Source organism: Channa argus, chromosome 22 (genome assembly GCF_033026475.1).
Source record: "Channa argus isolate prfri chromosome 22, Channa argus male v1.0, whole genome shotgun sequence".
Lineage (NCBI taxonomy): Eukaryota > Metazoa > Chordata > Actinopteri > Anabantiformes > Channidae > Channa > Channa argus.
Genome location: NC_090218.1, coordinates 2,909,095 through 2,931,124, shown reverse-complemented (window position 1 = coordinate 2,931,124; position 22,030 = coordinate 2,909,095). Strand labels below are relative to the sequence as shown.

The 22,030-nt window shown below is 37.0% G+C and overlaps 2 protein-coding genes across 4 annotated transcripts; both read right to left on the bottom strand.

Annotated features, from left to right (window-relative positions):
• Window positions 1-1,251: 1,251 nt before the first annotated feature.
• On the bottom strand, window positions 1,252-10,383 carry htr3a (5-hydroxytryptamine (serotonin) receptor 3A). Of its 2 annotated transcripts, none has more exons than XM_067492521.1 (9): window positions 10,193-10,383; window positions 8,684-8,847; window positions 8,410-8,454; window positions 7,939-8,048; window positions 7,648-7,817; window positions 6,958-7,118; window positions 5,937-6,147; window positions 5,243-5,479; window positions 1,252-5,005 (listed from the first exon to the last, which is right to left on the bottom strand). In XM_067492521.1, the coding sequence occupies exons 1-9, from the start codon at window positions 10,260-10,262 to the stop codon at window positions 4,695-4,697; spliced, it is 1,479 nt and encodes a 492-aa protein (XP_067348622.1). In that variant the 5' UTR covers window positions 10,263-10,383; the 3' UTR covers window positions 1,252-4,694. The 2 variants fall into 2 exon arrangements, with proteins under 2 accessions (XP_067348622.1, XP_067348623.1); XM_067492522.1 differs by having other exon boundaries at window positions 4,823-5,005; window positions 5,238-5,479.
• Window positions 10,384-13,008: 2,625 nt separating this feature from the next.
• On the bottom strand, window positions 13,009-21,299 carry htr3b (5-hydroxytryptamine (serotonin) receptor 3B). 2 transcript variants are annotated; one of them, XM_067492523.1, is made up of 9 exons: window positions 21,127-21,299; window positions 19,996-20,159; window positions 19,337-19,381; window positions 18,980-19,089; window positions 18,406-18,575; window positions 17,868-18,025; window positions 15,822-16,032; window positions 14,922-15,131; window positions 13,009-14,581 (listed from the first exon to the last, which is right to left on the bottom strand). In XM_067492523.1, exons 1-9 carry the CDS (start codon window positions 21,158-21,160, stop codon window positions 14,316-14,318), a joined length of 1,368 nt encoding a protein of 455 aa, XP_067348624.1. In that variant the 5' UTR covers window positions 21,161-21,299; the 3' UTR covers window positions 13,009-14,315. The 2 variants fall into 2 exon arrangements, with proteins under 2 accessions (XP_067348624.1, XP_067348625.1); XM_067492524.1 differs by lacking the exon at window positions 21,127-21,299 and adding an exon at window positions 19,680-19,770 and having other exon boundaries at window positions 19,996-20,129.
• Window positions 21,300-22,030: the final 731 nt, after the last annotated feature.

Sequence of the window (22,030 nt, the reverse complement as noted above, 5' to 3'; positions counted from 1 at the left end):
TTGCACTAGTTCAAAAATATTGTTTCATTGCATAATCGTGTGAAATTGTGTCGTCCTAATACTAATTATTTAAGTACAGTGAAAACTAAAATCTCAACTTATTTTTTATATTTCCACATATACATGGTGAATTTTTAATCCTTTAAAAGGTTTACGCTATAGTGTATATGACTGTTTTTTGGACATTACATAGAAGGAAAGAGGCAAAAAAGACACTTCCTAGTGTTCTACATATGCACAGTGTATTTGTATTAATCAAAATACATATAATGCCATGGCTTACAAATATGTTGCCATAGAATGTCTTTTCTTTTTAATTCGTGCTTAACAGAGTGTCTTCATGACCTCTGCCCTGTGTATTTCGAAGGTTTCCTCCTGAGATTAAAAATAGTCTATCCATGTATCTACCTGCCACCAAGTGACCATCAGTTATAAGGAATTCACGACAATACCTTATAGTCAGTTTTTCTGCCTTGGTTGCTGTACAACATGATGCCTGCCCAGCTGGATGCTCATATTTTTACTGATAGTTGAATTTAGTATTACAGTACAGTGCACCTCAGCAATATTTTATTATATGTGTAAGATCATTTCAATTAAAAACTAAAAAGGTTTATGACTTATCCACAAAAACAGACACTGTATGTGTGGAAAGAAGCATTTTTTAATATTCTAATTAACAGGGACAGGCCCAGGGATTCAACGGGTCAGGGGGCCCCTGGGCTGGAGCCTCTGAAATTTCTCTTCATATTTGAAGGAAAGAAAATAATACAAAATGACACAAAATATGTACAATAACCACAAAAAGATGCAAAGCAACAAAAATTATTATAAATTACCTGAAACTATCAAAAGTGGGAACAAAATGACCAAAAACAGGCCTTTCAGAACAGACCATCCTTTTTATTATTTTAACTGGGTAGAATAATTTATCCAGTATTAATGTGTGCTCAGTTTTATAATTTTGTTTAGTTCTACTTTATGCAACTTTGGTTGAAACTTCTGGAAAACATCCCTAAAACACAAACTGATACAAACCAGGCAAAAAGTTGCATTAGTCTCAATTATCTTTCCATAACCATTTCAAAGGACCTGACTAAATGCCACAACTGTCGACATGTTTCTACAAATGTTCACAGTTAAAACGTATTCAACTGTCTGGCTTCATGCTCAGCACCTGGCTCTTTTCCACCTTTTCTCACTCGTAATGTGCTAATGGTAGCTGCTGCAGCACTTCAAGCCTCACTGCCTTTTGTCTGTTCTGCCTCTTGTGCCATAGAGGTCATAAATGCTATCATTAGATATGCAAGGCGTGTGTATGTGTGCACCTCTATTGTCATATATGCATGATTTGTCATTAGAGAGGAAGTGAGCAGAGACACAAAATGTTCAGCTTGTGAGATAGATTGCCCTGAACAAGATTTAGTCTTTTTGTGGTGATTTGCTGCTTATGTTCATCTCCAGTGTTTTGTGGTTTTGTCATTGTAGAGTTGATTAAACCTAATAATTTTGTAACTTTAGTCAATCTCACATTCAAAATACTGTTTCATAGCTTGTCTTCTACTACTGTGTTAGTGTAAATACACCACCTTCAACAAAAAAGGTGAAGGTACAGTTCAACATATGGGGACATGTACTTAGTGTATTTACTGTCTTGCATATTTTAGTAGCCTAATTGTAAGGATGTTTGTTGGGGAAATTATGATTGCCAAACAGTTACAAAAGTGCACTTTTCTTGTTTGACTTTGCAATGTGACACATAATTTATGCATTGGAAATGCAAAGAACGACTGATGTGTACTTCAATAATGCGCTAAAATATGGAAAATAAAAAGTATGGTCCTTTAATATGGTTCAAAATGAATCAGACCAAGTAATAAATCTTCATTGTCAGCTCCACGTGTTTGCTGTAATTTCAACCCCAATAAAGCTCGACAAGACAAGCCTGTCTGTGCATCCAACAAATAAACTTCACATCAAAAGTGTCTCCAATATGTCCCCATAATGCCACTATGTTTGCTAATTTCCTCCCTCTGGCACACAGGATCAGATCTTGACTTCAGCGTATTGGAAACTAATGAGGCAGCTCTCCACTTTCCCAGTTCACTAATGCACCCTCAAAGTAAACCAATAGTACACTGCAGCTCAGTGTTTTCTTGTTTTTTGTTCTTTTTTTACTTCTTTAGTTTTTGGCAGAAAACAAAAACAGGAAATGAGAGAAAATCCTTTCATTGTCAATGGTTTTTGGTTGGACATGTTGCTTTGGTGTGAGTTTGATCTTATTTTGGGGTATTAGGAAGGAAGAGGCAGGGGTTAGCGAATGGTTTGTCAGGGTTGCAATACGAACAGGAACTTTGTGCTGCAGCATGAAGTGCTGATCTTTGACCCACATATCTAATTGTTGAATTCCTTAGATTACCAGGCTTTTCTAGTAAAGTGATGATCCTGAAGGTTAAACATCATTTGGGTGTTTCAAAATGAAGGTTTCAATCCAACTCCATTTCTAAAACGTGCTGTTTCAAACCAGACCATATGAACTTTATAGCATCAAATTTAAAACATATTGTACTGTCTGGAAGTGGTGGATGGGCATAAAGAATAAAGAATACTGTGCAAAACAAAAAAAAAACAGCTTCGTTTTGACAAACACTTTACAATAAATCTAAAGAGCCCTGTGGATGGAGTTCACTTGAATTAAGTCACCATAATATTTTGATTTGTGTAATTTATTTTCCCTAATGCATGAAACATCAGAGAAAATAGTCTTGCAAGAGATTTAAGTGGTCCTAAGGGGCCTTGGGTTCCATCAAGAGAAAAAAATTATACATTTTAGAACTTTTGCTGACACTTAAATGCACCATTTTGAAAATTTCCTGATAGTTTATCACAAAGATGTCCAGTTCAGTCAGACATGAAGTCACTATTGCAACAAACGTAAACGTGTCACAAAAGTATAAGCTTAGCAGAATCACACGTCCTGTGTGCTGCCTGAGGAGAGGATGTAAAAAGTAGTTAATTTGAAACATTAACAACATTTTTTAATTGTGTTTTGAATGATAGCATGGAAAGCACACAAGTTAGAGCACAAGACCAACACAATACATTCAGTACCATGACTTTCCTTATTAGAGCATAAAATGTCACACAAGTCATATTGTTTCACGGTGAAATTATTTGGGAGGTTTACTGATGAGAGAAAACTAAAGTGGCTGTGTACAGTGCCATCCTCTGGCTGCTGTTTTGAACTGCATGCATTAACATAGTGACTCACTGAATACACATTTAAAACTATTGTGCCCATTGTAAGTGGGTATATAAACGCTTTAAGTCACAAAATAATTATCATAGATTAGTTAATAATTTGCTTGATTGACTGATTTAACAATTTAACAAAGATCACAGACATTCGGAAAAAGACATTTCACTTTATAGTTATCTAAAATGCCTAATGATAGTATTTTTACACACTTTAGAAATAGGTCAAATAATTTAATTGATGTTTCTATGGTGATTTTGATAGATTCTTGACAGTCTCTTATTGATGAATGGAGTAGGACAAGTATTTAGCTGTTTGTTCTCCACCCAGATTCATTTGTGCAGTAATGTCAAAGCAAATTTAGCAAATACTAAAGACCTCAATACAATTCACTGAGTTGTTGAACACCTATAGCCTCTTTAAACTGGTTTCAATGACAAAAGATTGTTGCATTTCCTAGAATGATTATATATTAGTTCTTTATAGTTGTGTATAATTAGATTTAATTTTGCAGACACAGCAAAATAATCAAATTAAAAAGGCCAAATCGGCTATATAGAAATTTTCTGAAACTCTGTTAACCAACCTATGAAACTGATTTTCAACATTTTAGTTCTTTTTGTACAGATTTTATTTTATGAGGTGACATAAAGTTATATATGACATTGACAGGCATTTGAAGCTATGCAGGTTTTCAGCGTTTGATTCACAGACTTATGATTTAGCATGCCATGAGAATAAAGAAATCACATCTCTTCAACAATCTGTGAGAATATAACTGACGAATTATAATAAATTCCACAGTCAACACAAGGAAACATGCAGTGTAATGTTTTGACATGAACTTCACAGGTCACCATAACCAGATTTCATCAGATAAATACATTCCACATTTACTCTTCCTTCAGGGCTGCATGTACCCACAGTTTCTGTCTTCGGGTTCTAATCTGCAACAGCCTGTTAAGGTTTGACCAATTTAGGATTTAAAATCTTTTAGTTAATTTTTTGTTAAAGCTGAAAACCCTACATGTACTTATTATACTGTTTGTATTTGTTACTCTTTGTTTTGGTGTTCAACAAAATAGTTTTTTTTAATCATTCATAATAATAGAAATTGGATTTCTACATGTGTAGGGCAGTATGTCAATGGATATCACCTGGACTGGAAAGCATCTCATCATCACTTAACTGCAGCTGTCCAATAAAACGTCAAATGAAGAAAATATAATCATGTTTGTCGGTATATAGGAGCAAACCTAATTGGTCACATCACCTTTGAATGTACGGCAATATCAGAAACCATTTTCCTGTTCCATAAGTTTATAAGTGCCTTTCTCAATCCCCTGAGCTAAGGAGCACTTACAGCCACTAACGTTGGCTTTTTTAATTCAATGTTCTATCCACTGTGTTTTTGTCCACATCTGTACGAAAGAGAGACTCAAGCAACCTGCCACACTGACCATAGTGTGCCCAGTGTTATGCTGTAGGCCACCACAGCCACCAAGTAGACTCTAAATAGCAGCACATCAAGCACGTAGCCAACCTGCAGCCATTCCTTGGCAACTTCCCGGCACTTGTCCCTCTTCTCTAGAAAGTGTCGTATTGCTGTCACTTCTTGGAGAATGTTGTCCATGACAGGTGGGGTGGTGTCCCTGGTGGGTGCCAGGCCAAGTCCAAGCAGCCCACCTTCTCTGTCATGCTGACTCATCCTAGGACCTATCTCACAGGTGTGATGGAGGGTGCACTGGGCTGCAGGATGGGACAAGGATAAGTTTTATTACTATCCATCACTTTCATCACAATCAGTGCACAACAATAGAGAGGAAGGTATATTTTGATGTTGTTATTTATAGACTTTATTAAGCAACTCAATAAAAATAAATTATTTTTACAAGTATTTCTTATGGTTAAACGGCCTTGTACAACTCCTCCGTCATAGATCAAATATAAGCACAACTACTGTACATGCTTTCACCTGTACCTTACCAGTCCCATAGGTGTTTTCTTTGTAGTGCTCAATATCGGAGGCCTGTGAGGACAGTGTGGAGCAGAGGCGGTGCTTCTTGTGGATGCAGAAGAGGACTGGAGCTCTTTCAAGAACCAGATACTTTACCCAGTGGGGCACAGGAGGCTGCAGGTCCTGTTTGTGGACCAAACGTACAATCAGCACTGTTTCTGTTAGGCTGATCACCAGTAGGGCCATGCAAACCACGAAGTACACACCTGCAGGACAGATATTATGAGACAAAGTTATGATACCTCTCTTGAGGACATTGTTTGAAAGCAGATAGGACGGTACAACATACTTTTGTTGTATGGCACAACCATTGCTACCAGTGGTTAGCAATTTGTCATATATCATCAACAATAGGTTGGGCAGAATCAGCATGAAAGGTATTGGCTACTGGAAACTTGTCGAGGATGTTTCCCTGGCTCCTAAATAATGCATGCATGCAGACTAATGAATTGAGTCTAAATTCACCCTCAGAAAATGCTTTGCACTCACCACCCTGTCACTACATGCTTGGCTTGCGGACTAACTGCTACTAAGTTTTGTTTCGTGCTCCAATTTTATCATTATTTACCTTTTAACATTATGTTTTTACGTTTATTTCCAGTTTACATGTAAAATGATAAAATATATACCAACTGCTGATGAGCAGTAATAGATCACAGTCACCTATGAGAGGAGTTCCGATGGCTGTGGCAGGCAGAGTGTCAGATACAATGATGAGAAAGACAGAGTAGCCCAGCAGCAAAGTGATCTTGAAGGAAACCCTCTCTCCACTGTCTGGTGGCAGATAGAAACCCACAATGTCCATCACCATCAAAAAGATACTGGGTAGCAGCAGGTTCACGGTGTAGAACAATGGCCGCCGGCGGATCACAACCTAGGAAATTTTGTTTTTAAGAAATTTCAAAGAAAGTTAACTCTAAGTTATTTAAGTCTCTATTAGCTTAACATTATGTATCTTGGTTGAAATTGTACACAAAAAGAACAGTAAAACATCCATCTAATCGTGAGCAGTTCGGGGCTATAAATCTTCCTAAATCCTCTACAGACCAAATCAGCTAGGCAGTAGTCAGATTTTAACCATGGTCAGCCAGTGGGTGTGCCACACATTTGTAAGTTTTCAATTAAAATTAAAACAAATGATTTGTTACAGTAGTGTTGGGTGGGTTAAAACCATTTAGTTCCAAACAATTAATTCTCAATAATGCGATAAACACTCTCAAACAGTAAATAAGCCAATTCAGTTATTAATCATAGGTGAAACTGCAGGATAACCAAACTAATAATGAATACACCTTTAGTTTAATGTGTCATTGTGTTTATTAGTCATTATTAATGGTCAGGTGTAGTTGCCTGTGGGTGAGGAAAGAAACGACAGTAACACAGTGAGAACGAGTGAGGGACGGACAAAAAAATGCGCTTGTATGTTCTGTCTGTGCTTGCGTGGGTTTCCTCCAGGTACTCCGCTTTCCTCCCATAGTCATAGAACAAACCCAAGAGTTGATTGAAATGATGCAGGCTAGGTTAAGTCTGGGCAGAGTTTGTTCAACCTGCTTTCAGGAAGGGAGCAGAGGGCAAAGCACTTATGCAGTAACAGCAGGGGGCCAGAATATCTTTGATCCAAGAGGAACCATTCCACATGTGTACTACAGAATCTTTAGTCTTTATTATCATTTTACATACTCACATGGAACTTCATCTCAGCATAATAGTCATCATTGTCCACACTGAAGATTTTGTAGTTGGACAGTATGTGAAGAAGCTCCCACTCTCCTTGGTTCATGAAGACACTTTTGTCCTCCCTGAGCGCTTCGGGGCTTCGCATCAGGGTTATGTTGATGTCATCAACTACAAATTGAACAGGATGTTGAGAGCACGGCTCCACAAGTCTGACATTGTGGGAAATTTTTTTTATAATTTCCTGGTCTAAATACTGTATGTTGGGCTAATCTTTTTTGTTTGCAACATGTAAGATTATGTGTTTCATAGACCTATTTCATTGCACTGTTAGTGGAATAAAAGCTGTTATTTGGTTGCCAAAATAAAATAACTTGGTTAAAAAAAAAAATCCGATTTTAGCTCATAAAATGCTAACACTGCCTTATCTAATATGGCTATTGTATTTCACAGATGGTGGGCATTAACTTTTTAGTAATTCTTTTTCCTAGTTGTACCCTGTACCCTAGAAAGACCATACACAGTAGAAGGAAGAAATAAACATGTACTTTTAAATTAAGAAAAACACAAATCTAGATCTTGATGGTCATTTCTGTTCTGCATGAATTGATCTTTTAAAAAGATTTTTATACCAATTAATGTAAAAAAAACAAAAAAACTATTTTAAATGTGTTTAAAATAAAAGTAGGGAATAGCTTACTTGTATGGAGCCAGCTCTGGAAGGTGAGGCTACATTTCTGAACATCAAATGGGAAGTTGTAGATGTTGAGAGTACATGCTGTCACAACTTGGATGGGCTTATAGTTTCTCACCAGTCCATCATTTGTCACATAAACATAAGGAATGTCTGGAGACTTCCCCACATCTACACTGAGGATTAGAAAGATAAATAACCACTGCAGTTCTGCTAAGCACCACAGAAATGTTGGGACCAGTCCTGGCAGAATATTACAAAAGTGTAAATAATGGTTTTAAGTGCAGCATCTCTTACAACTCATTGATGAGGATGTCAGGTACCCACACATTAGCTGTGGGCATAGAAACCTGTTTGACTTCATCAAAGTCTTCTGGGTTCCAGACCAGGAATTCATCTGTCCAAGACTAAAATATTCATGAAAGATAGAAGTTAAATGAGTTTAAATATCATAAATCATGTGTGTATTCAGAAATACAACATATTAAAAATAGTAATTCATACTTTTATGAACTGCACTACTGTGGAATTGAATTGTTACAAAGTACTTTACAATTAGGTTAATGAAAATGAATCTATTTTTTATCATTCAGGGTAATGGCTTTGCTTAGAAATAAAATATAATAATACCTGGTCAAATGAATAATATATTGTATGACTGAATTATAATACATTACACCATTAAAAATGTAGGTTTGAGAAATAGTGTCTATGGGACAATTAGCAGTAGACTACATCTTAGAATTTTTGGAAATGCATTTCTCTTACTTGTCTGTACCACACATACGTTGTCAAAACCTGGTTCTTCTCATCCTGTGGTGGTATATAAGAAAAAATAAAGTAGTAGTATACAGCCCATAAGGACAGTTTTAGTTTTTTCCATTTCTAGCTGTTACAGACTAAATATAAGACCAGTAAATCCAGTGAGGTCTACAAACATTTTTTTTTTTTTATTTGCATATTATTTGTCATTAAAATAATAAAAATAGCAGTTTACACATTCTGGTTGTGTGAACTTCTCTATGTTTACAGTGTAACTTACCACATTGAGGATCGAGTAAACCATGAGGTCTATGGCCACTACAGTGGACGTCCTCCAGTCTTTCACTGGCCTCACTCCTTTCTTATATCCCGAGCTCAGAAACTCAGACAGACGCACTAGGGTGGCGTTGGCAAATCTTCCAGTACTGCTGCCCAATTTTTTCACTGCAAATTTACAAAACAATCTTTTATACGTTATAAAGAAGTCAGATTTTCATTGTGTACATTGTCAGGAGAGATGAATAAGTCAATTAAAATTTAATAAACATATAAATATCCTATATAATTTAAAGTCTCTTTATTGCCCAAAGTAATTCTGATCAAGTGCAATACTTTTACTGACTTTAGCTCTACTGTGTTTCTGCAGCCAAAGCATTTTTCTAGACAAATGTATAGATGCTTTATGTTGATATGTTTTAGATTCAAAGGCAGCTAAGTTAATTAAATGTACACCTAAAATATTGTGATAAAGATTATATTGATTCGTAGTTAAGTGAGAGAACTTGAAGAAATGCTTTTTTGTTGTTGTTTTTTTGTCTGTATTAATTCAGGCACTTCACAAGTAAAGACAACCTGAAACATGTGAAACATGCATCATACAAGAGCTGTGGAAGATGGAGGCAAAAATAATTGCCAGTAAAGGTGAGGCGGCACAGATGAAAGTGATGAAGTGGAAAATGCATCACATCAAAGCACAGCAAGTAGCAGGGCCAATTGCTTTTATGAGAGTGAGTGAGTCTGCCTTCACCTCAGCAGTGTGGTGGACTTACCTTGCAGGACAAGAAACTATTCCAAGGGCAAATATTCCCCTACATTACAAGAAGACAAATATCACAGTCTCCCTCAGTAACTGCTACTCTGACCGTGTTTCAGTGACAATTTCTGTTGCAGCGCTGTGGGAACTGTGATCTTATGTTTGTTAATTTAATCTGATATTTTAGCTCATATAGTTGTTACTGTGGAACTGTTAGCTAATAGTCCATAAAATCAATTGTTAAGTACTTTTCACTGGAATAAATATGTTAAATTGCAATGACAACTTTCTAAAACGAAATGTTTTATACATTTGAACAGTACTTTAAGGATTTGATAATGTCTTACCACAAACACAAAAATATGTTTTAAATGGAATGTATTACTAGTCAGCTTGAAATGTGGCATAAGAAGATTCATCATCATTCTTAAAAGAAAATCACAGGAAATGAAATTTTGAAATATTATATTTGAGTCATTTATTTTAAAAATAGTGTATTGCGATGTCTGTTTTCAGCAACATCAATAAATATTGTGTTCCATATTATATTTAATTTTGGAATTTCCATGAATGAAATTTAGCTTAAGAATCTTGCCCCACCCATAAATCAAAAATAAACTCAACTGTTTGTTTGACTAAAAATGTTTAGTAGTTAATAGTAATTTCATTGGATCTCTCACTATCGTGGTGTAGGCATAGATTACCAGTCAAATATTTAAAAGCTTTCAGTGGGATAAAAAACAGAAGCTGTTGTACCTGAGCTTGCTCTTGATGGTCCTTGAATCAGAAAGAAAACGATTGCTGTCCACGCTGATGACAGTCTCATGATGGCAGTTCACCTGTGCTGTCCTCTGCTGCTATGAAAATCTGCCTGCAGCTCTGACAAAATGCCTCGGGATGACTGAAATCCTCCATATCTCTCCACTACATCCATCACTACACTCACATCCACTGTCAAAACTCCAGCTCACATGGGTGTTTCCATCTGCTGTGTTGCCACTCCTCCTTGTTCAATAAAGCAAGAACAATAGAACTGAAAGACTTCAGAAATACAAGCTAGGACTATATGACTTGCATCGTATATCCTCTTATTTATTGTTTAAATAATGATGAATGTCAACATCGTTGCAGTATATTATGTTATAATTATCAGGTAACTTATTAGTGTCAGCTAAATTACAGATAGCAGTTTGTAACTAATTTAACTAATCTGTCTAATTTAACACTTACAGTGGCCACAGTTATCTACTGCCAAGTATGGAAATTCAAAACGGCAGTTAATGAAAATATCTAATTTAAAAACAATTTTGTCATGTATAACCCAGCTGAATCAAACATTTTTAACATGTATGAATACAAAAAATACAAAATACAAGTGCTTCGAGAAGTAATAGGTATAAAAGCGCTACACGGTGCATCCAGAAAGTATTCCCAGCGCTTAACTTTTTCCACATTTTGTTATGTTACAGCCTTATTCCAAACCTGTCTATATAAAGTCCCACAGTTTACAGTGCAAGTCAGAGCACAAACCAAGCCATGAAGTCCAAAGAATTGTCTGTAGACCTCCGCACTGATCTGCGGAAGAGTACAGAAAAATTTATGCAGTATTGAAGGTCCCAATGAAACTTCCCAAAGAAGTTTATAACCACCAGGACTCTTCCTAGAGTGGTGGACAGGGCCTTACTGAGGGAGGTGACCGAGAACCCGGAAGTCACTCTGAAAGAGCTCCTTGAGTAGCCCATCCAGAGCCCAGACATGAACATTAGACAACACTGGAGAGATCTGAAAATGGCTGTGCACCCACGCTCCCATACAACCTGATTGAGAGGGACTGCAAAAAAGAATGTTTGTGCCAAACTTGTAGCATCATACTCAAAAAGACTTGAGGCTGTATTGGTGCAAAATGTGCTTCAACAAAGTATTAAGCAGATGCAGTCAATACTTATGTACATGTGATTTTTTTTTTATTAGTTGTTTGATAAATGTGCTAATATTTAAAACAAACTTCTTTCACATTGTCATTATGGGGTATTTTTTTTTTATAACTTTGAGAAAAATAATGAATTTAATCAATTTTGAAATAAGGCTGTAACATAACAAAATGTGGAAAAAGTTAAGTGCGTTAAGACTTTCTGGATGCACTGTATAAGTGCAGCCCATTTACCAATTTACAAAAGGGGAAAACATTCTATTCATATGTGTTGAAAAAACTTGGTCATTCATATAGCACTGTAATAGTCCTGCTATTTTTAATATACAGTCTCCTCCAAAAGTATTGGAACAGCAAGGTTTCATTTGTTCTTGCTGTACACTGAAGATGTTAGGATTTACGATCAAATTATGGATACCAGATATAAATTCTGAATTTTAACCTTCAAGCTATGTCATAAATATTCAGGAGACTATCAGCTTTTTTCTTGTACATTTGAAATTCCCTAATGCTGTGTAGCAAACTGGTCACTGCTTCGGTTTTTATTGGAATTAAAATGCTCCCGATTGGCTCTCCTCTGGCTGTACAGTGGCTGAATTGTATCAGAGCATAAAGTCGATGCTGTCTCAAATATTTCTGAGCTCCCCTTCCTTTGTGAAAAGCATTGTACTGGACTGGGTTGTATGATATGTGCTATGTAAATAAAGTTTTTATTGTTTTTTCCAATGTCCAGTTCTCTCACAAATGGGTATAAAACTTGATAACACTAAACACTAGAATGTGAGGCCTAAAATATAAATCTTCAAATCAGCACAAATAATGAACTTTGACATTCCAGCCCCATTGAGCTGACAGCATACAAAGACATACACAGTAATTTGGGAATGGACTAATATCTGTGCACTGCTAAAAGTGTTTAATGGTTCTTCTGACTCTAAACTGTTTAGAGAGTCAGGCCTACATTGTCTGATCTGTTTCACATATGAAAAGTTTCACGTTTCAGATTCATTCTCACCTAAACTGTCTGTTCAGGTCAGAGACGGCATCTGGGGTTGAGATTGCAGCAAGAAGCAAAGAGTATGCTGTGGAAGGGCGGCTGTAGCTCAGTTGGTAATGCAGTTGTCCGCAGACCACAGGGTCAGCGTCACCTCATCAACATGCCCACTCACTAGTTAGACCTGATCTGTTAACACATGGCAGGGTAGCATTCGTTTAACGGCCAGTCAATCTGATTCTGACATTTGCATTCTCACATACAGCTCCTCTAGGTAATGTCTAAGTAGGTTCATAGTTGCTGTGTATGTATGAAAATAACTTAATAATTTGTCATGCAATCTTTCATAGTTCCACCCATTATTTAAAAATCTTAAGATAGCATTCACATACCCAACAAAAGTGACACTGAGCACAGAGCCACTGGTTACCTCAGAGACTGCAACAAGACACTGACTAAACATTTATCTTCAGCTTTGTTGCATAACATCCTGTAACCAGATCCCCAGGAAGAAGAGTCTTGCAGATACTGTGAAAATTGCATTATTATGGATCTTTCCAGAGGCAAGTTTTCTCTAACGCACTTTTGATATTCTTATCACGACTATTAGGAACCACCAGGGAAGAGAAACACACCAGCTGAGCTGTGAATGGGCTTTATTGATCTTTTTTTGTGGCAGTGGGATGGAGATTATAGTATGAATACAATATTATAACACCACATTGGCACAGAGGATTTTCTCCAGAGAGCTGCTTTGTTATACAGTATCTTTGAGTAAATCTCCACTGTCGGGAATCCTCGATAACACAATACAATAACATCTCTGTCAAACTGTGACATTGCCATACAGCGACAGTGTAATGTCTGGAGAGAAAATGCAAATAATGTTTAAAGAATAGTTCTAGTTTTACTAGTACATTGTCCTAGTAGTAATCATTGTCAATTATAATATTTTGCTCACCAACTTAATGTTTGAGATCTGAAAACATGTCCACCAGAAGAAAAAAAAACTGATCCTCAATTTACTTGTTGTTGTACATCAACACAAACAGTATATGATGCCACTCCTACTAAGAAGCCAGAGTCTTGTCCTAACACATGTCTAGAAGTCTTTATTCTGTAAAGTGCCTTGAGATGACTTTGTTGTGAATTGGCACTACATAAATAAAGTTGAATTGAATAGAACAAAAAAGCAACTCTGCTTTTTGTAAACAACCGCTCCACATGATGAGCCACAGCTGCTGCTTGTCATTGAGCAGGCAGAACTCAGCTGTATCTACTTCTGGATTAACAGATTATTTGACTGGTTGTGTTTCTTACCTAGTTTGGCTTATTGGGTCCTGTTTTAAGGTATTTCCCTTTGTTCTCAGATCCATGCTTTAAGTATGGTGATTACAAAGTTGTGATGGCAAACAATAAAAAACAAAATTGCCAAGAATCAGAATCAGGAACAGTTTATAAAAATAAAATATAACTGGCAAAAAAAAACAAAAAAAACAGGGTTATTCATTTGACAAGCAGACAGTTTACAGTGTTTTCTGATTAATTAAAATTAACTATTAACATTAAATTGTGAAAAGGAAAATAGATGTGACTAATATATTGAGTATATTACGTATACATTTATGCAATGTGTTTTCAGAATTCTGTCTTTGCATTGTTACACATTAAGTCTTTAAAAGGGCAAATGTTAGTTCCCAACAATTGGAAGAAGGCAGGGGTAAAGGGTTAGGGTAAGATTTAGCTAAAATGAAATATCACAAGGCATAATTACTTAAGGTTTGGGTGAATTTTAGATTCAGGTTATGGAAAGGGGAGAAATCTGCAGGGAAACAGACTTGGGACCCTTTGGACCTTATGCTAACCCGTTTAACGTCCTGCACCAAGAATCACTGTAAATATGGTAAACACCATAAGCATATGCTCAAAAATCAATAAGTCTCCGACCGTGTGGTTCAGGCAAAGCTCCAGCTCACCCAGAGCATCAGCAGAGTACCAGCATACAAGGCCAGAACCAACAGGTAGAGGCGGAACAGGATGCAGTCCAGCTTAGAGCAAAGGGCCAACCAGTCAGCCTGGGATGAAGACTCACAATCGTCCTGGGATAAGGCCAAGCGGAGTGAAACCAGTTCCTGAAGGAGCCATTCCAGCCCAGTGGGAGCCTCCTGGATCTCATTCAGGGACAGCAGATCCCCTTCTAATGAAGGCTCAAGATCATAATCTATGAAAGAATTACCAAACTGAGTTTAAAGCATGAACAATTTATAATAATTTCTGCAATTTACATAAATGGGAACAATAAATGCCACTTGGTGTGGATTGAACAATTTATCAATTTCTCTTACAAGTCTTAATACTCTGAAAAAGCTTTAATTATAAAAAAAAATTGAGTAGTCCTATAGACTGTGCTATTTTTAGAGACTTTCTAGTGCATCAAAGCTTTATTTCACTTTTGACTCTAATGATCACCTGATTTAGCCAAACGAAAGGCAAGAATTTACTGTGATATGTCCCATCAGCAGGACGTTTAAAAAAACTCCGTCTTTCAGTTTCTAGTTTACCTCCAGTCGAGTTGATGTGGTCCAGGGTTTTGATAGAGGTTAAAGCGCTCTCAATAAAACTGTGACCAGCTGAGCCATACTTGTCCAGCAGGCAGGCAGATATTGACATTTGCCTGACCTCCTTCTCACTGTGGTGAAGCAGCTTTACCACCAGTATTGATTTGATCAGGCTGAGCATCAGCAGGGCCATGCACACCACAAAAAATACGCCTGGATGGAGATAGGAGAGAAAAGAAAGGCTTCCAACACTGGCTTTCACAAAAGCGAGATTATGAGCTGTAATCAGAGTAAGGCGCTTATACAGTAGCAATTGAATTACTGAAATACCTATTGATTGGATGTATTGGTTTTCACGTGAAAATGATTGTGTTGTTCTTGGCTGACTACAACATTTTTCATATGCAACTACTGTGTCCTGCACATTTCTCATTGTCAGCACAGCATTTACCTCTCAGACTTGCAGTAAATCAGTATTTGACAGACACTCTTTTGCAATGTAGCATTTTACTATGCAAATGGCTAGTCTGTCATTGTCTGGTGTTAGTATGTTTTATATTCATAAATACACATTTATGAATACATTTTATCTGTTCAATCAGTGCTCAATGAAGGCCAGTGCAGCAGAGGTCAGAGTATAACAAATTTTAGTGCACGCTCATTGTTTATATGCACAATATTGAATTCTTGGTATTCAAGGGAAAATCTTTTAAGACAATGAAACGTGTAATACAAAAGAATGGCTTTTCAGAATAAAATACCAGAAGATGAAACACTTTCTCCTTGGAATTTAATTCTGTGCATATACACCAAACAGACACAATTTGTAATGTAGCAACAATGGGCCTAAAACAAAGTAAGATGGATGGATTTGTAAAATTACATATCAAAAGAACAAAATACCTATGAGTGGAGTTCTGACAGCAGCGACTGGCATTTCATCTGTCAGGTTGACTCTGAAGACAGTGTAGCCCAGCAGTATGCTGCTCTTAAAAACAATGCGCGTACCACTATTAAGAGGAAGGTAGAAACTGATCACATCTACCAACATGAGGATGATGCTGGGGATTAAAAGCCCCACTACATACAGCAGGGGGCGCCGGCGGATCAACACCTGAATGAGAAAAAAGATAAGAGTGCTAATAAATAGGATATATATGATAGGTATTATTCATCTGTTTTGAGACAGTTGCATTTTTATTTGTCCTGAGATTTCTGAAAATATAACAAATGGGAAGAAATTATTCATATTATAAAATATGAAGGCTAAATTCCATTTAGTTGCTTCAGTTTCAGGATCCTGCTATTGTTCATGCTGGCTAATTGTCACATTTGGTTAGAATGGAGCCACTGCCCTTCTCTATTCCTTCTGAATATGATAAGTCACACCCACTAAAACAGCATACATAATCAATGGAAATGTCATTGTGGTAATTACAAAAATCAGATATTACAAATATTTCTTGGCCGCAAAAAATTAATTTATTCTGTAATTCACAAAACTAAAAAGCAACAAAAGACTTTTCTGAAATGTTGTGATGCTTTAGGTTTATCTTGTGACCTCTTGTGTAGGTCCCAGCCTCTTGTTTTGAAACCACTGTTGAAGCTACAGCATGTAACTTTTTCAGATATTTTTTTAGTAGAGATATGCTCCATATCTTATTGTGGAGACACCACTTACAGAAGATCACTGCAAACAATGCAGAGATAATACCTTCTACAGACTTGTGGGTAAGGCTCACCCTTCTAACAAGTCAGAGAAGGTCAAATTCTGTGTGTCTCACACTGGCACGAAAGGGTACCCTGTGCAGCTCTAAGAGATGCCACAGGCTTTGACGCAGTGCCAGCATTTGTTGCCTTAGATGGATTGATTTTTACTCCCAAAGGTTGTATACTGTAGCTTCCAGTAATGCCATATGGCAAATACTTATTAGGGTATGTCAACATAGGTATCATATTTTTAAGGTGTCTCTGTATAAAATCAATACATAACCATAAGCTGTGCTTTTAGAGTGCCCACTGTGGAGCTCTGCTAAGGCTAAAAAAACACTCATTAAAGTATGTAAAATATCATTTATTTATACTTTAGTTTTTTAACAAAAACTTATAGAATTATTACTGACTCAGCCATATTAAGAAGAGAAGGACAGTTTTTGTATTATGTAGAAAATATGTGTGGGAAAGTATTTATTTGGTCATAGATGCATGAACCCTACAACAGTCAGTCCCAGGTGCACAATTGTGTTATTTCATCATCCTCGTTTCATACGGATCATTCTGCCGTTTTTCTCAATGAACTTTTTCCAGCAGAAAACATTCCTTTGTATGATTTGCCTGCCCCTAACAACAAAACTGTAATGTAACACTATCCCAGTGAGCCATGAAATGCTCCATTACCAAAAACATTTGCTCCTTGAGCTGAATAAATAGCAGCCCTCCTTGCTCTCCACCTGCAATGGGCTATGAGACCATTTTCCTCACCACTAACAACAAGTCCATTGATCAGGCAGCCACTGAGACAGTCTCATTATGGTTGCTCACCCTCCCCTGTCTATCAGCCTCTCTCTCTATCTGTCTCTTTACTTGCCAGAAACAGTCTCAGCCTCAGCCTCAGCCTCATCGTTTGGCATTAGCTCACTAGCCCGATCCATGAAGGTCGCGGGCAATTGCATTACACTTTACAATTCCACCACACAGCACGGCACGGGGGAGGGCTACAATTTAAGGCTCACCATCGATAAGCTATCACAACCATCACAGTGCAGTTACTCACTCACTCAGAATAGCTTGTTAAAGAGCTGTTATCCCTCTGCAATATTTCACAATTAGAATGTTTCAGTAAAATTAAAAGTAACCTTTTTACTCTCATACTTAAACTTTCTTATTTAAATAATTTCATCTGTGATCAATGTGATGAATCTAAAATGATTGTGACAATAAGTCACATACATTGAACTGGATGTGAGCATAGTCAGTGTCATCTTGGTGGCTTTTCCAGTAGCGTGAAGGAATAGAAAGCAGTTCCCATTCTCCATCATTCATGAACTCTCTCTTGTCATTAGCAATGGCCTCTGCACTCCTCCACAGAGCCAGGTCTATTTCCTTCACTGCAGAGAGGGCCATAATAAAGAATAAAAAAAGCCAGAAACACGTTAAATTGTGGCAATTAATATGTTCTGCATTTTTATTTGACAGAAAAAGATTACGTGTGGATTTCATCTGCATGTGTCACCTTTCTTTAAATATTTTAAAAACACTGCACTTGATGACTTATAGAGTCTGGCTGCCTTACTTGTTGCTACCCTATGGTCCCTGTAGTTTCAGTAATGTCTGTCCTAGTCTTAATTTTGAACCACTTTTAACCAACTCTAGCAGATGATCATGATGACTAAAACCTCCCTTAATTATTTTGTCAAGCTCCTAAAATGTGTTATAACTTGAATTATTTATTTTTCCCCCACCAGCCCAGCGCATAGAGAAAACACACCTGAGTGAAGCCAGCTGCGCAAGGTGAGGCTGCAGTTCTGCTTATCAAATGGAAAGGCATACATCTCCAGGCTGCAGGCAAGCACCACCTGCATGGGCCGGTAGTGCTTCACTAAACCAGAGGAGTTGACGTAAACATAGGGGATCGGCGGGGACTTTCCTTCATCTACACTGGGAACACACACAAAGGATAAGGCAGATAGTGGCCAGTTTGTGCAATGAATGCTATTGTTTGTTATGGGTGGCCTGAGTTCAAATGTGTAGTCTGCCAAATTTGAACTCCCAAGAAGCTAATTTTGAAGTTTATTTAGGAATACCTCATGTTTTTATCACTCATGGCGGTGTCAAAGAAATACATATCGAATTTCTATATTTAATTTATATATTTGGATCAAAATGTTATGGCTTAAGTAAGGCTTATGGTGGGTCAAAGTGCCTGCAAGTTTATATTTATTGGGTGTTTTGAAATGAATAGAAGTTACATTTAGAAATCTGCTTAGACCTTTGTAATACATGGGAACTCTGGACTGGGTTGAAAGGTATCACACAAAGGGTTCATTTCAGTTATGTCTTACAATTCACTAACGATAACATCAGGTATCCAGATGGCATCAGATGACAGGGAGATCTCATTGATACCATCAAACTCCTCTGGGTCCCAAACCAAAAACTCATCAGTCCAGATCTGAAAGGAGAGGACCAATTTTGTGGTAAGACTTAAAATGCAAAAATTTATGAATCCTGCAAAGATTTTTAAAAAATACATTATTCCTTATTGAATTGCATAGCTTGTTGTCGTTGAAAAATAAAGAGGCAGATAATTAGAGCTGTTTCAATTATAAAGATTTGGATTTTATAGAGAGGATTACTATTTGTTTCCATTTGCAATGAGAAACAAAAAAAGGAAACAGTGAGTGAAATGAGCCACATACCTGTCTGTACCACATACTTGTTGTAATGCTCTGTGTATTGCCATCCTGGGGAAAGAAAAGCATCTTTATCATAATTTTACTACTGTCATTTATAGTATATTAGGGCTACTGAACAGAGTAGTTTGAGTCATAGGACGCCTTCACTTATTTTGATATTGCTGCTTTAAGTTCTAGCTTGGGTAGAACATGTACATAAATTCCATTAAACGTCCCTCTGACTTCCCTACATTAAACTATCTCTCTACCTCTAGCTGAAAAATGCCTCCAGATGACATCACTTGGAGGAACCTTCAGATTGTGTCATGTTATTGCTCACGCTATGGCGTTTGTAATCATGGTCAACCTGCTTTTCCAGAGCTCTCCCAGGTGATGTCATCGGAACTCCTATTGATGAAAAGCTCCTTTGGGTGATGTCATCTGGAGGAATTTTTCAGCTAGAAGCAGAGAAATATTTAATATAGTGAATTAAGAGGGAAGTTTAAATAGATTATGGTACATTTACATGCTAAACTAACGCCGTAGAAAGCAGGTTCAAATTTGGTGAAGTCGCCCTTTAAACTGAGTTAATCTTCTTACAGTTAAAGAATAGTGAACGCTGGAATCTCTATAGGAACATATTTTCAAAAAGTTTATCTCTCTGTCTAGCCTTGTTTACATACCACATCAAGGACAGACTTCAGGATGAGGTCTATGTGGATGGTGGTGGGACTGGTCCAGTTGTGAACAGGTCGAACTCCACAGTCATATTTCCTTAGGAGGGTTCTGGTCAGCTGGTTCAGAGCTGATCTCTTTGGCTTCTCTGGCACACATTCAGCCAGGTAGACTAAAATGCAAAGGTAAATTAACAACTTGGCAAAGATGGCAACTGCACTTGGGCCCCAGGTTCATGCTGAAAAATTAGTTCTTCACCACAAATACATCGAGCCACCAAGATTATTTATTATCTTCATTGGTGCTTCTTTGATCAACCTTTATGCTGCACTCTACTGTCATCACCTGGTTGCTTTTTATTTCTGGCTCCTCCCCACAATCAAAGTTAACATGGGGAGATGAAAAAGTATTTTGATTTAAATGGATCCACAGATCCCAAAAGGGCATTAGCGTCATGTGCAATGTGGAGAAGCAGAGAATAAGGTTTCTGAGGAAGAAACATTTTGCAGGTTATTTCTTTTATTTCTGTGTAAGGATGTTTTCAAACTCCTCCGGGTGAGGTCATCAAGAGGAGTTTTTCAGCTAGAAGCAGAGAAATATTTTAATACAGGTAAGTCAGAGAGAAGTTAAAAAACATTATTGAACATTTACACCCTAAACTAAAGCTGGTCAATACATTACAGCACATACTCAAGTGTAGAAAATATGGGACATATTGATGGGTTTTTTTAACATTTTATAGCAGACAGCCTTGCATAGCAAAGAAAATGCATTTTAATTACAGAAATATTGAATATTTTAAAAACTGTAGATGGAAGTATGTGTAAGGTAGAACCCATTATATCTACCATCACTCCACAGCTCTTAATCTTATAATGTAAATTATGTGCATGTGTTTGATTATGTTTACATCTCATGTATCAAAATTAATAGTACTGATACCAAGAACAATACTGATACTAAATATTTAAGAGAGTGTCTCACTGAGGTAATGTAGATAAAATAATTAGGCCATCAGTAAGTAACCCATAACTGCTTAAAACATTTGACAATTTCACAGGTACTTCAACAGCACCCTGCAGGTGATAACCTGTCAAATACTATTGAATAAATGCACTTGTCAATAAAGAACATCTTACCTGAAAACAACAGTGTCAGCCAAATGAGAGACATCAAGTACAAAAAAAATCTATCTTCCAGATTAAAGGCGTTATCCAGGTGTCACATCCAAAGGTTTACTGTGTTAACACAAACATGTCTACAGTTTTATAAAACAGGAGTGGTACTCAGTGTAGGGGAAGAACAGTGAACAGGGTAGTGCAGACATTTTGGTTTCACTGATATTGATTTTCCTCTGCCTGAGTAAGGTGATACATATAATAATGAAACACGCTGGAGAGGAAGCTCCCTGAGGGTTTGTTTATTGCCAGTGTATTGCTTCATTACAGAGGATTGAGAACATTTAGGCATCTGTTATTGTAAAGGTGTTTTTACCAGAGCTGAAAACACCAAACACAACATGTTGTCATTATAACACCTGCATTTTCATTTTTCAACTTTATATACTATATATACTATATAGCATAGAACATACATTTCCATCTAAGGGCTTCACAAACTGTATAGCACATGAATACTCATAACTCATAACATAAAATAAAGTAATCATAATTTAAGAAAGCTTTTAATAGATAAACAATGGATGAAGGAGCCAGAGTGTCAATGGTTTGACCAAAACCTCTGTCCATGACATTGAAATACAAGTTGCCTCTGGTGTTCTTTACTTGTGAGTAACTTAAATAAATGGTAGATAGTTACCATTATACGGCCTATATATAAATATCACTCCTTCGCACACACCGATGGCAGTGGCAGCAAGGTCAGGTTGGTCAGGTGCTCACCTCTCCTGACCTACCAAATTCAAAAACGTCTAGAGCCAACATTAGTTTTTGTTTGTTTGTTTGTTTGTTTTAACACAAGAGATGCTGACAAGAAGAAGGGGTTAGCTATTTGTTGATTATATGGGGTCTCAGTAGATGAAGT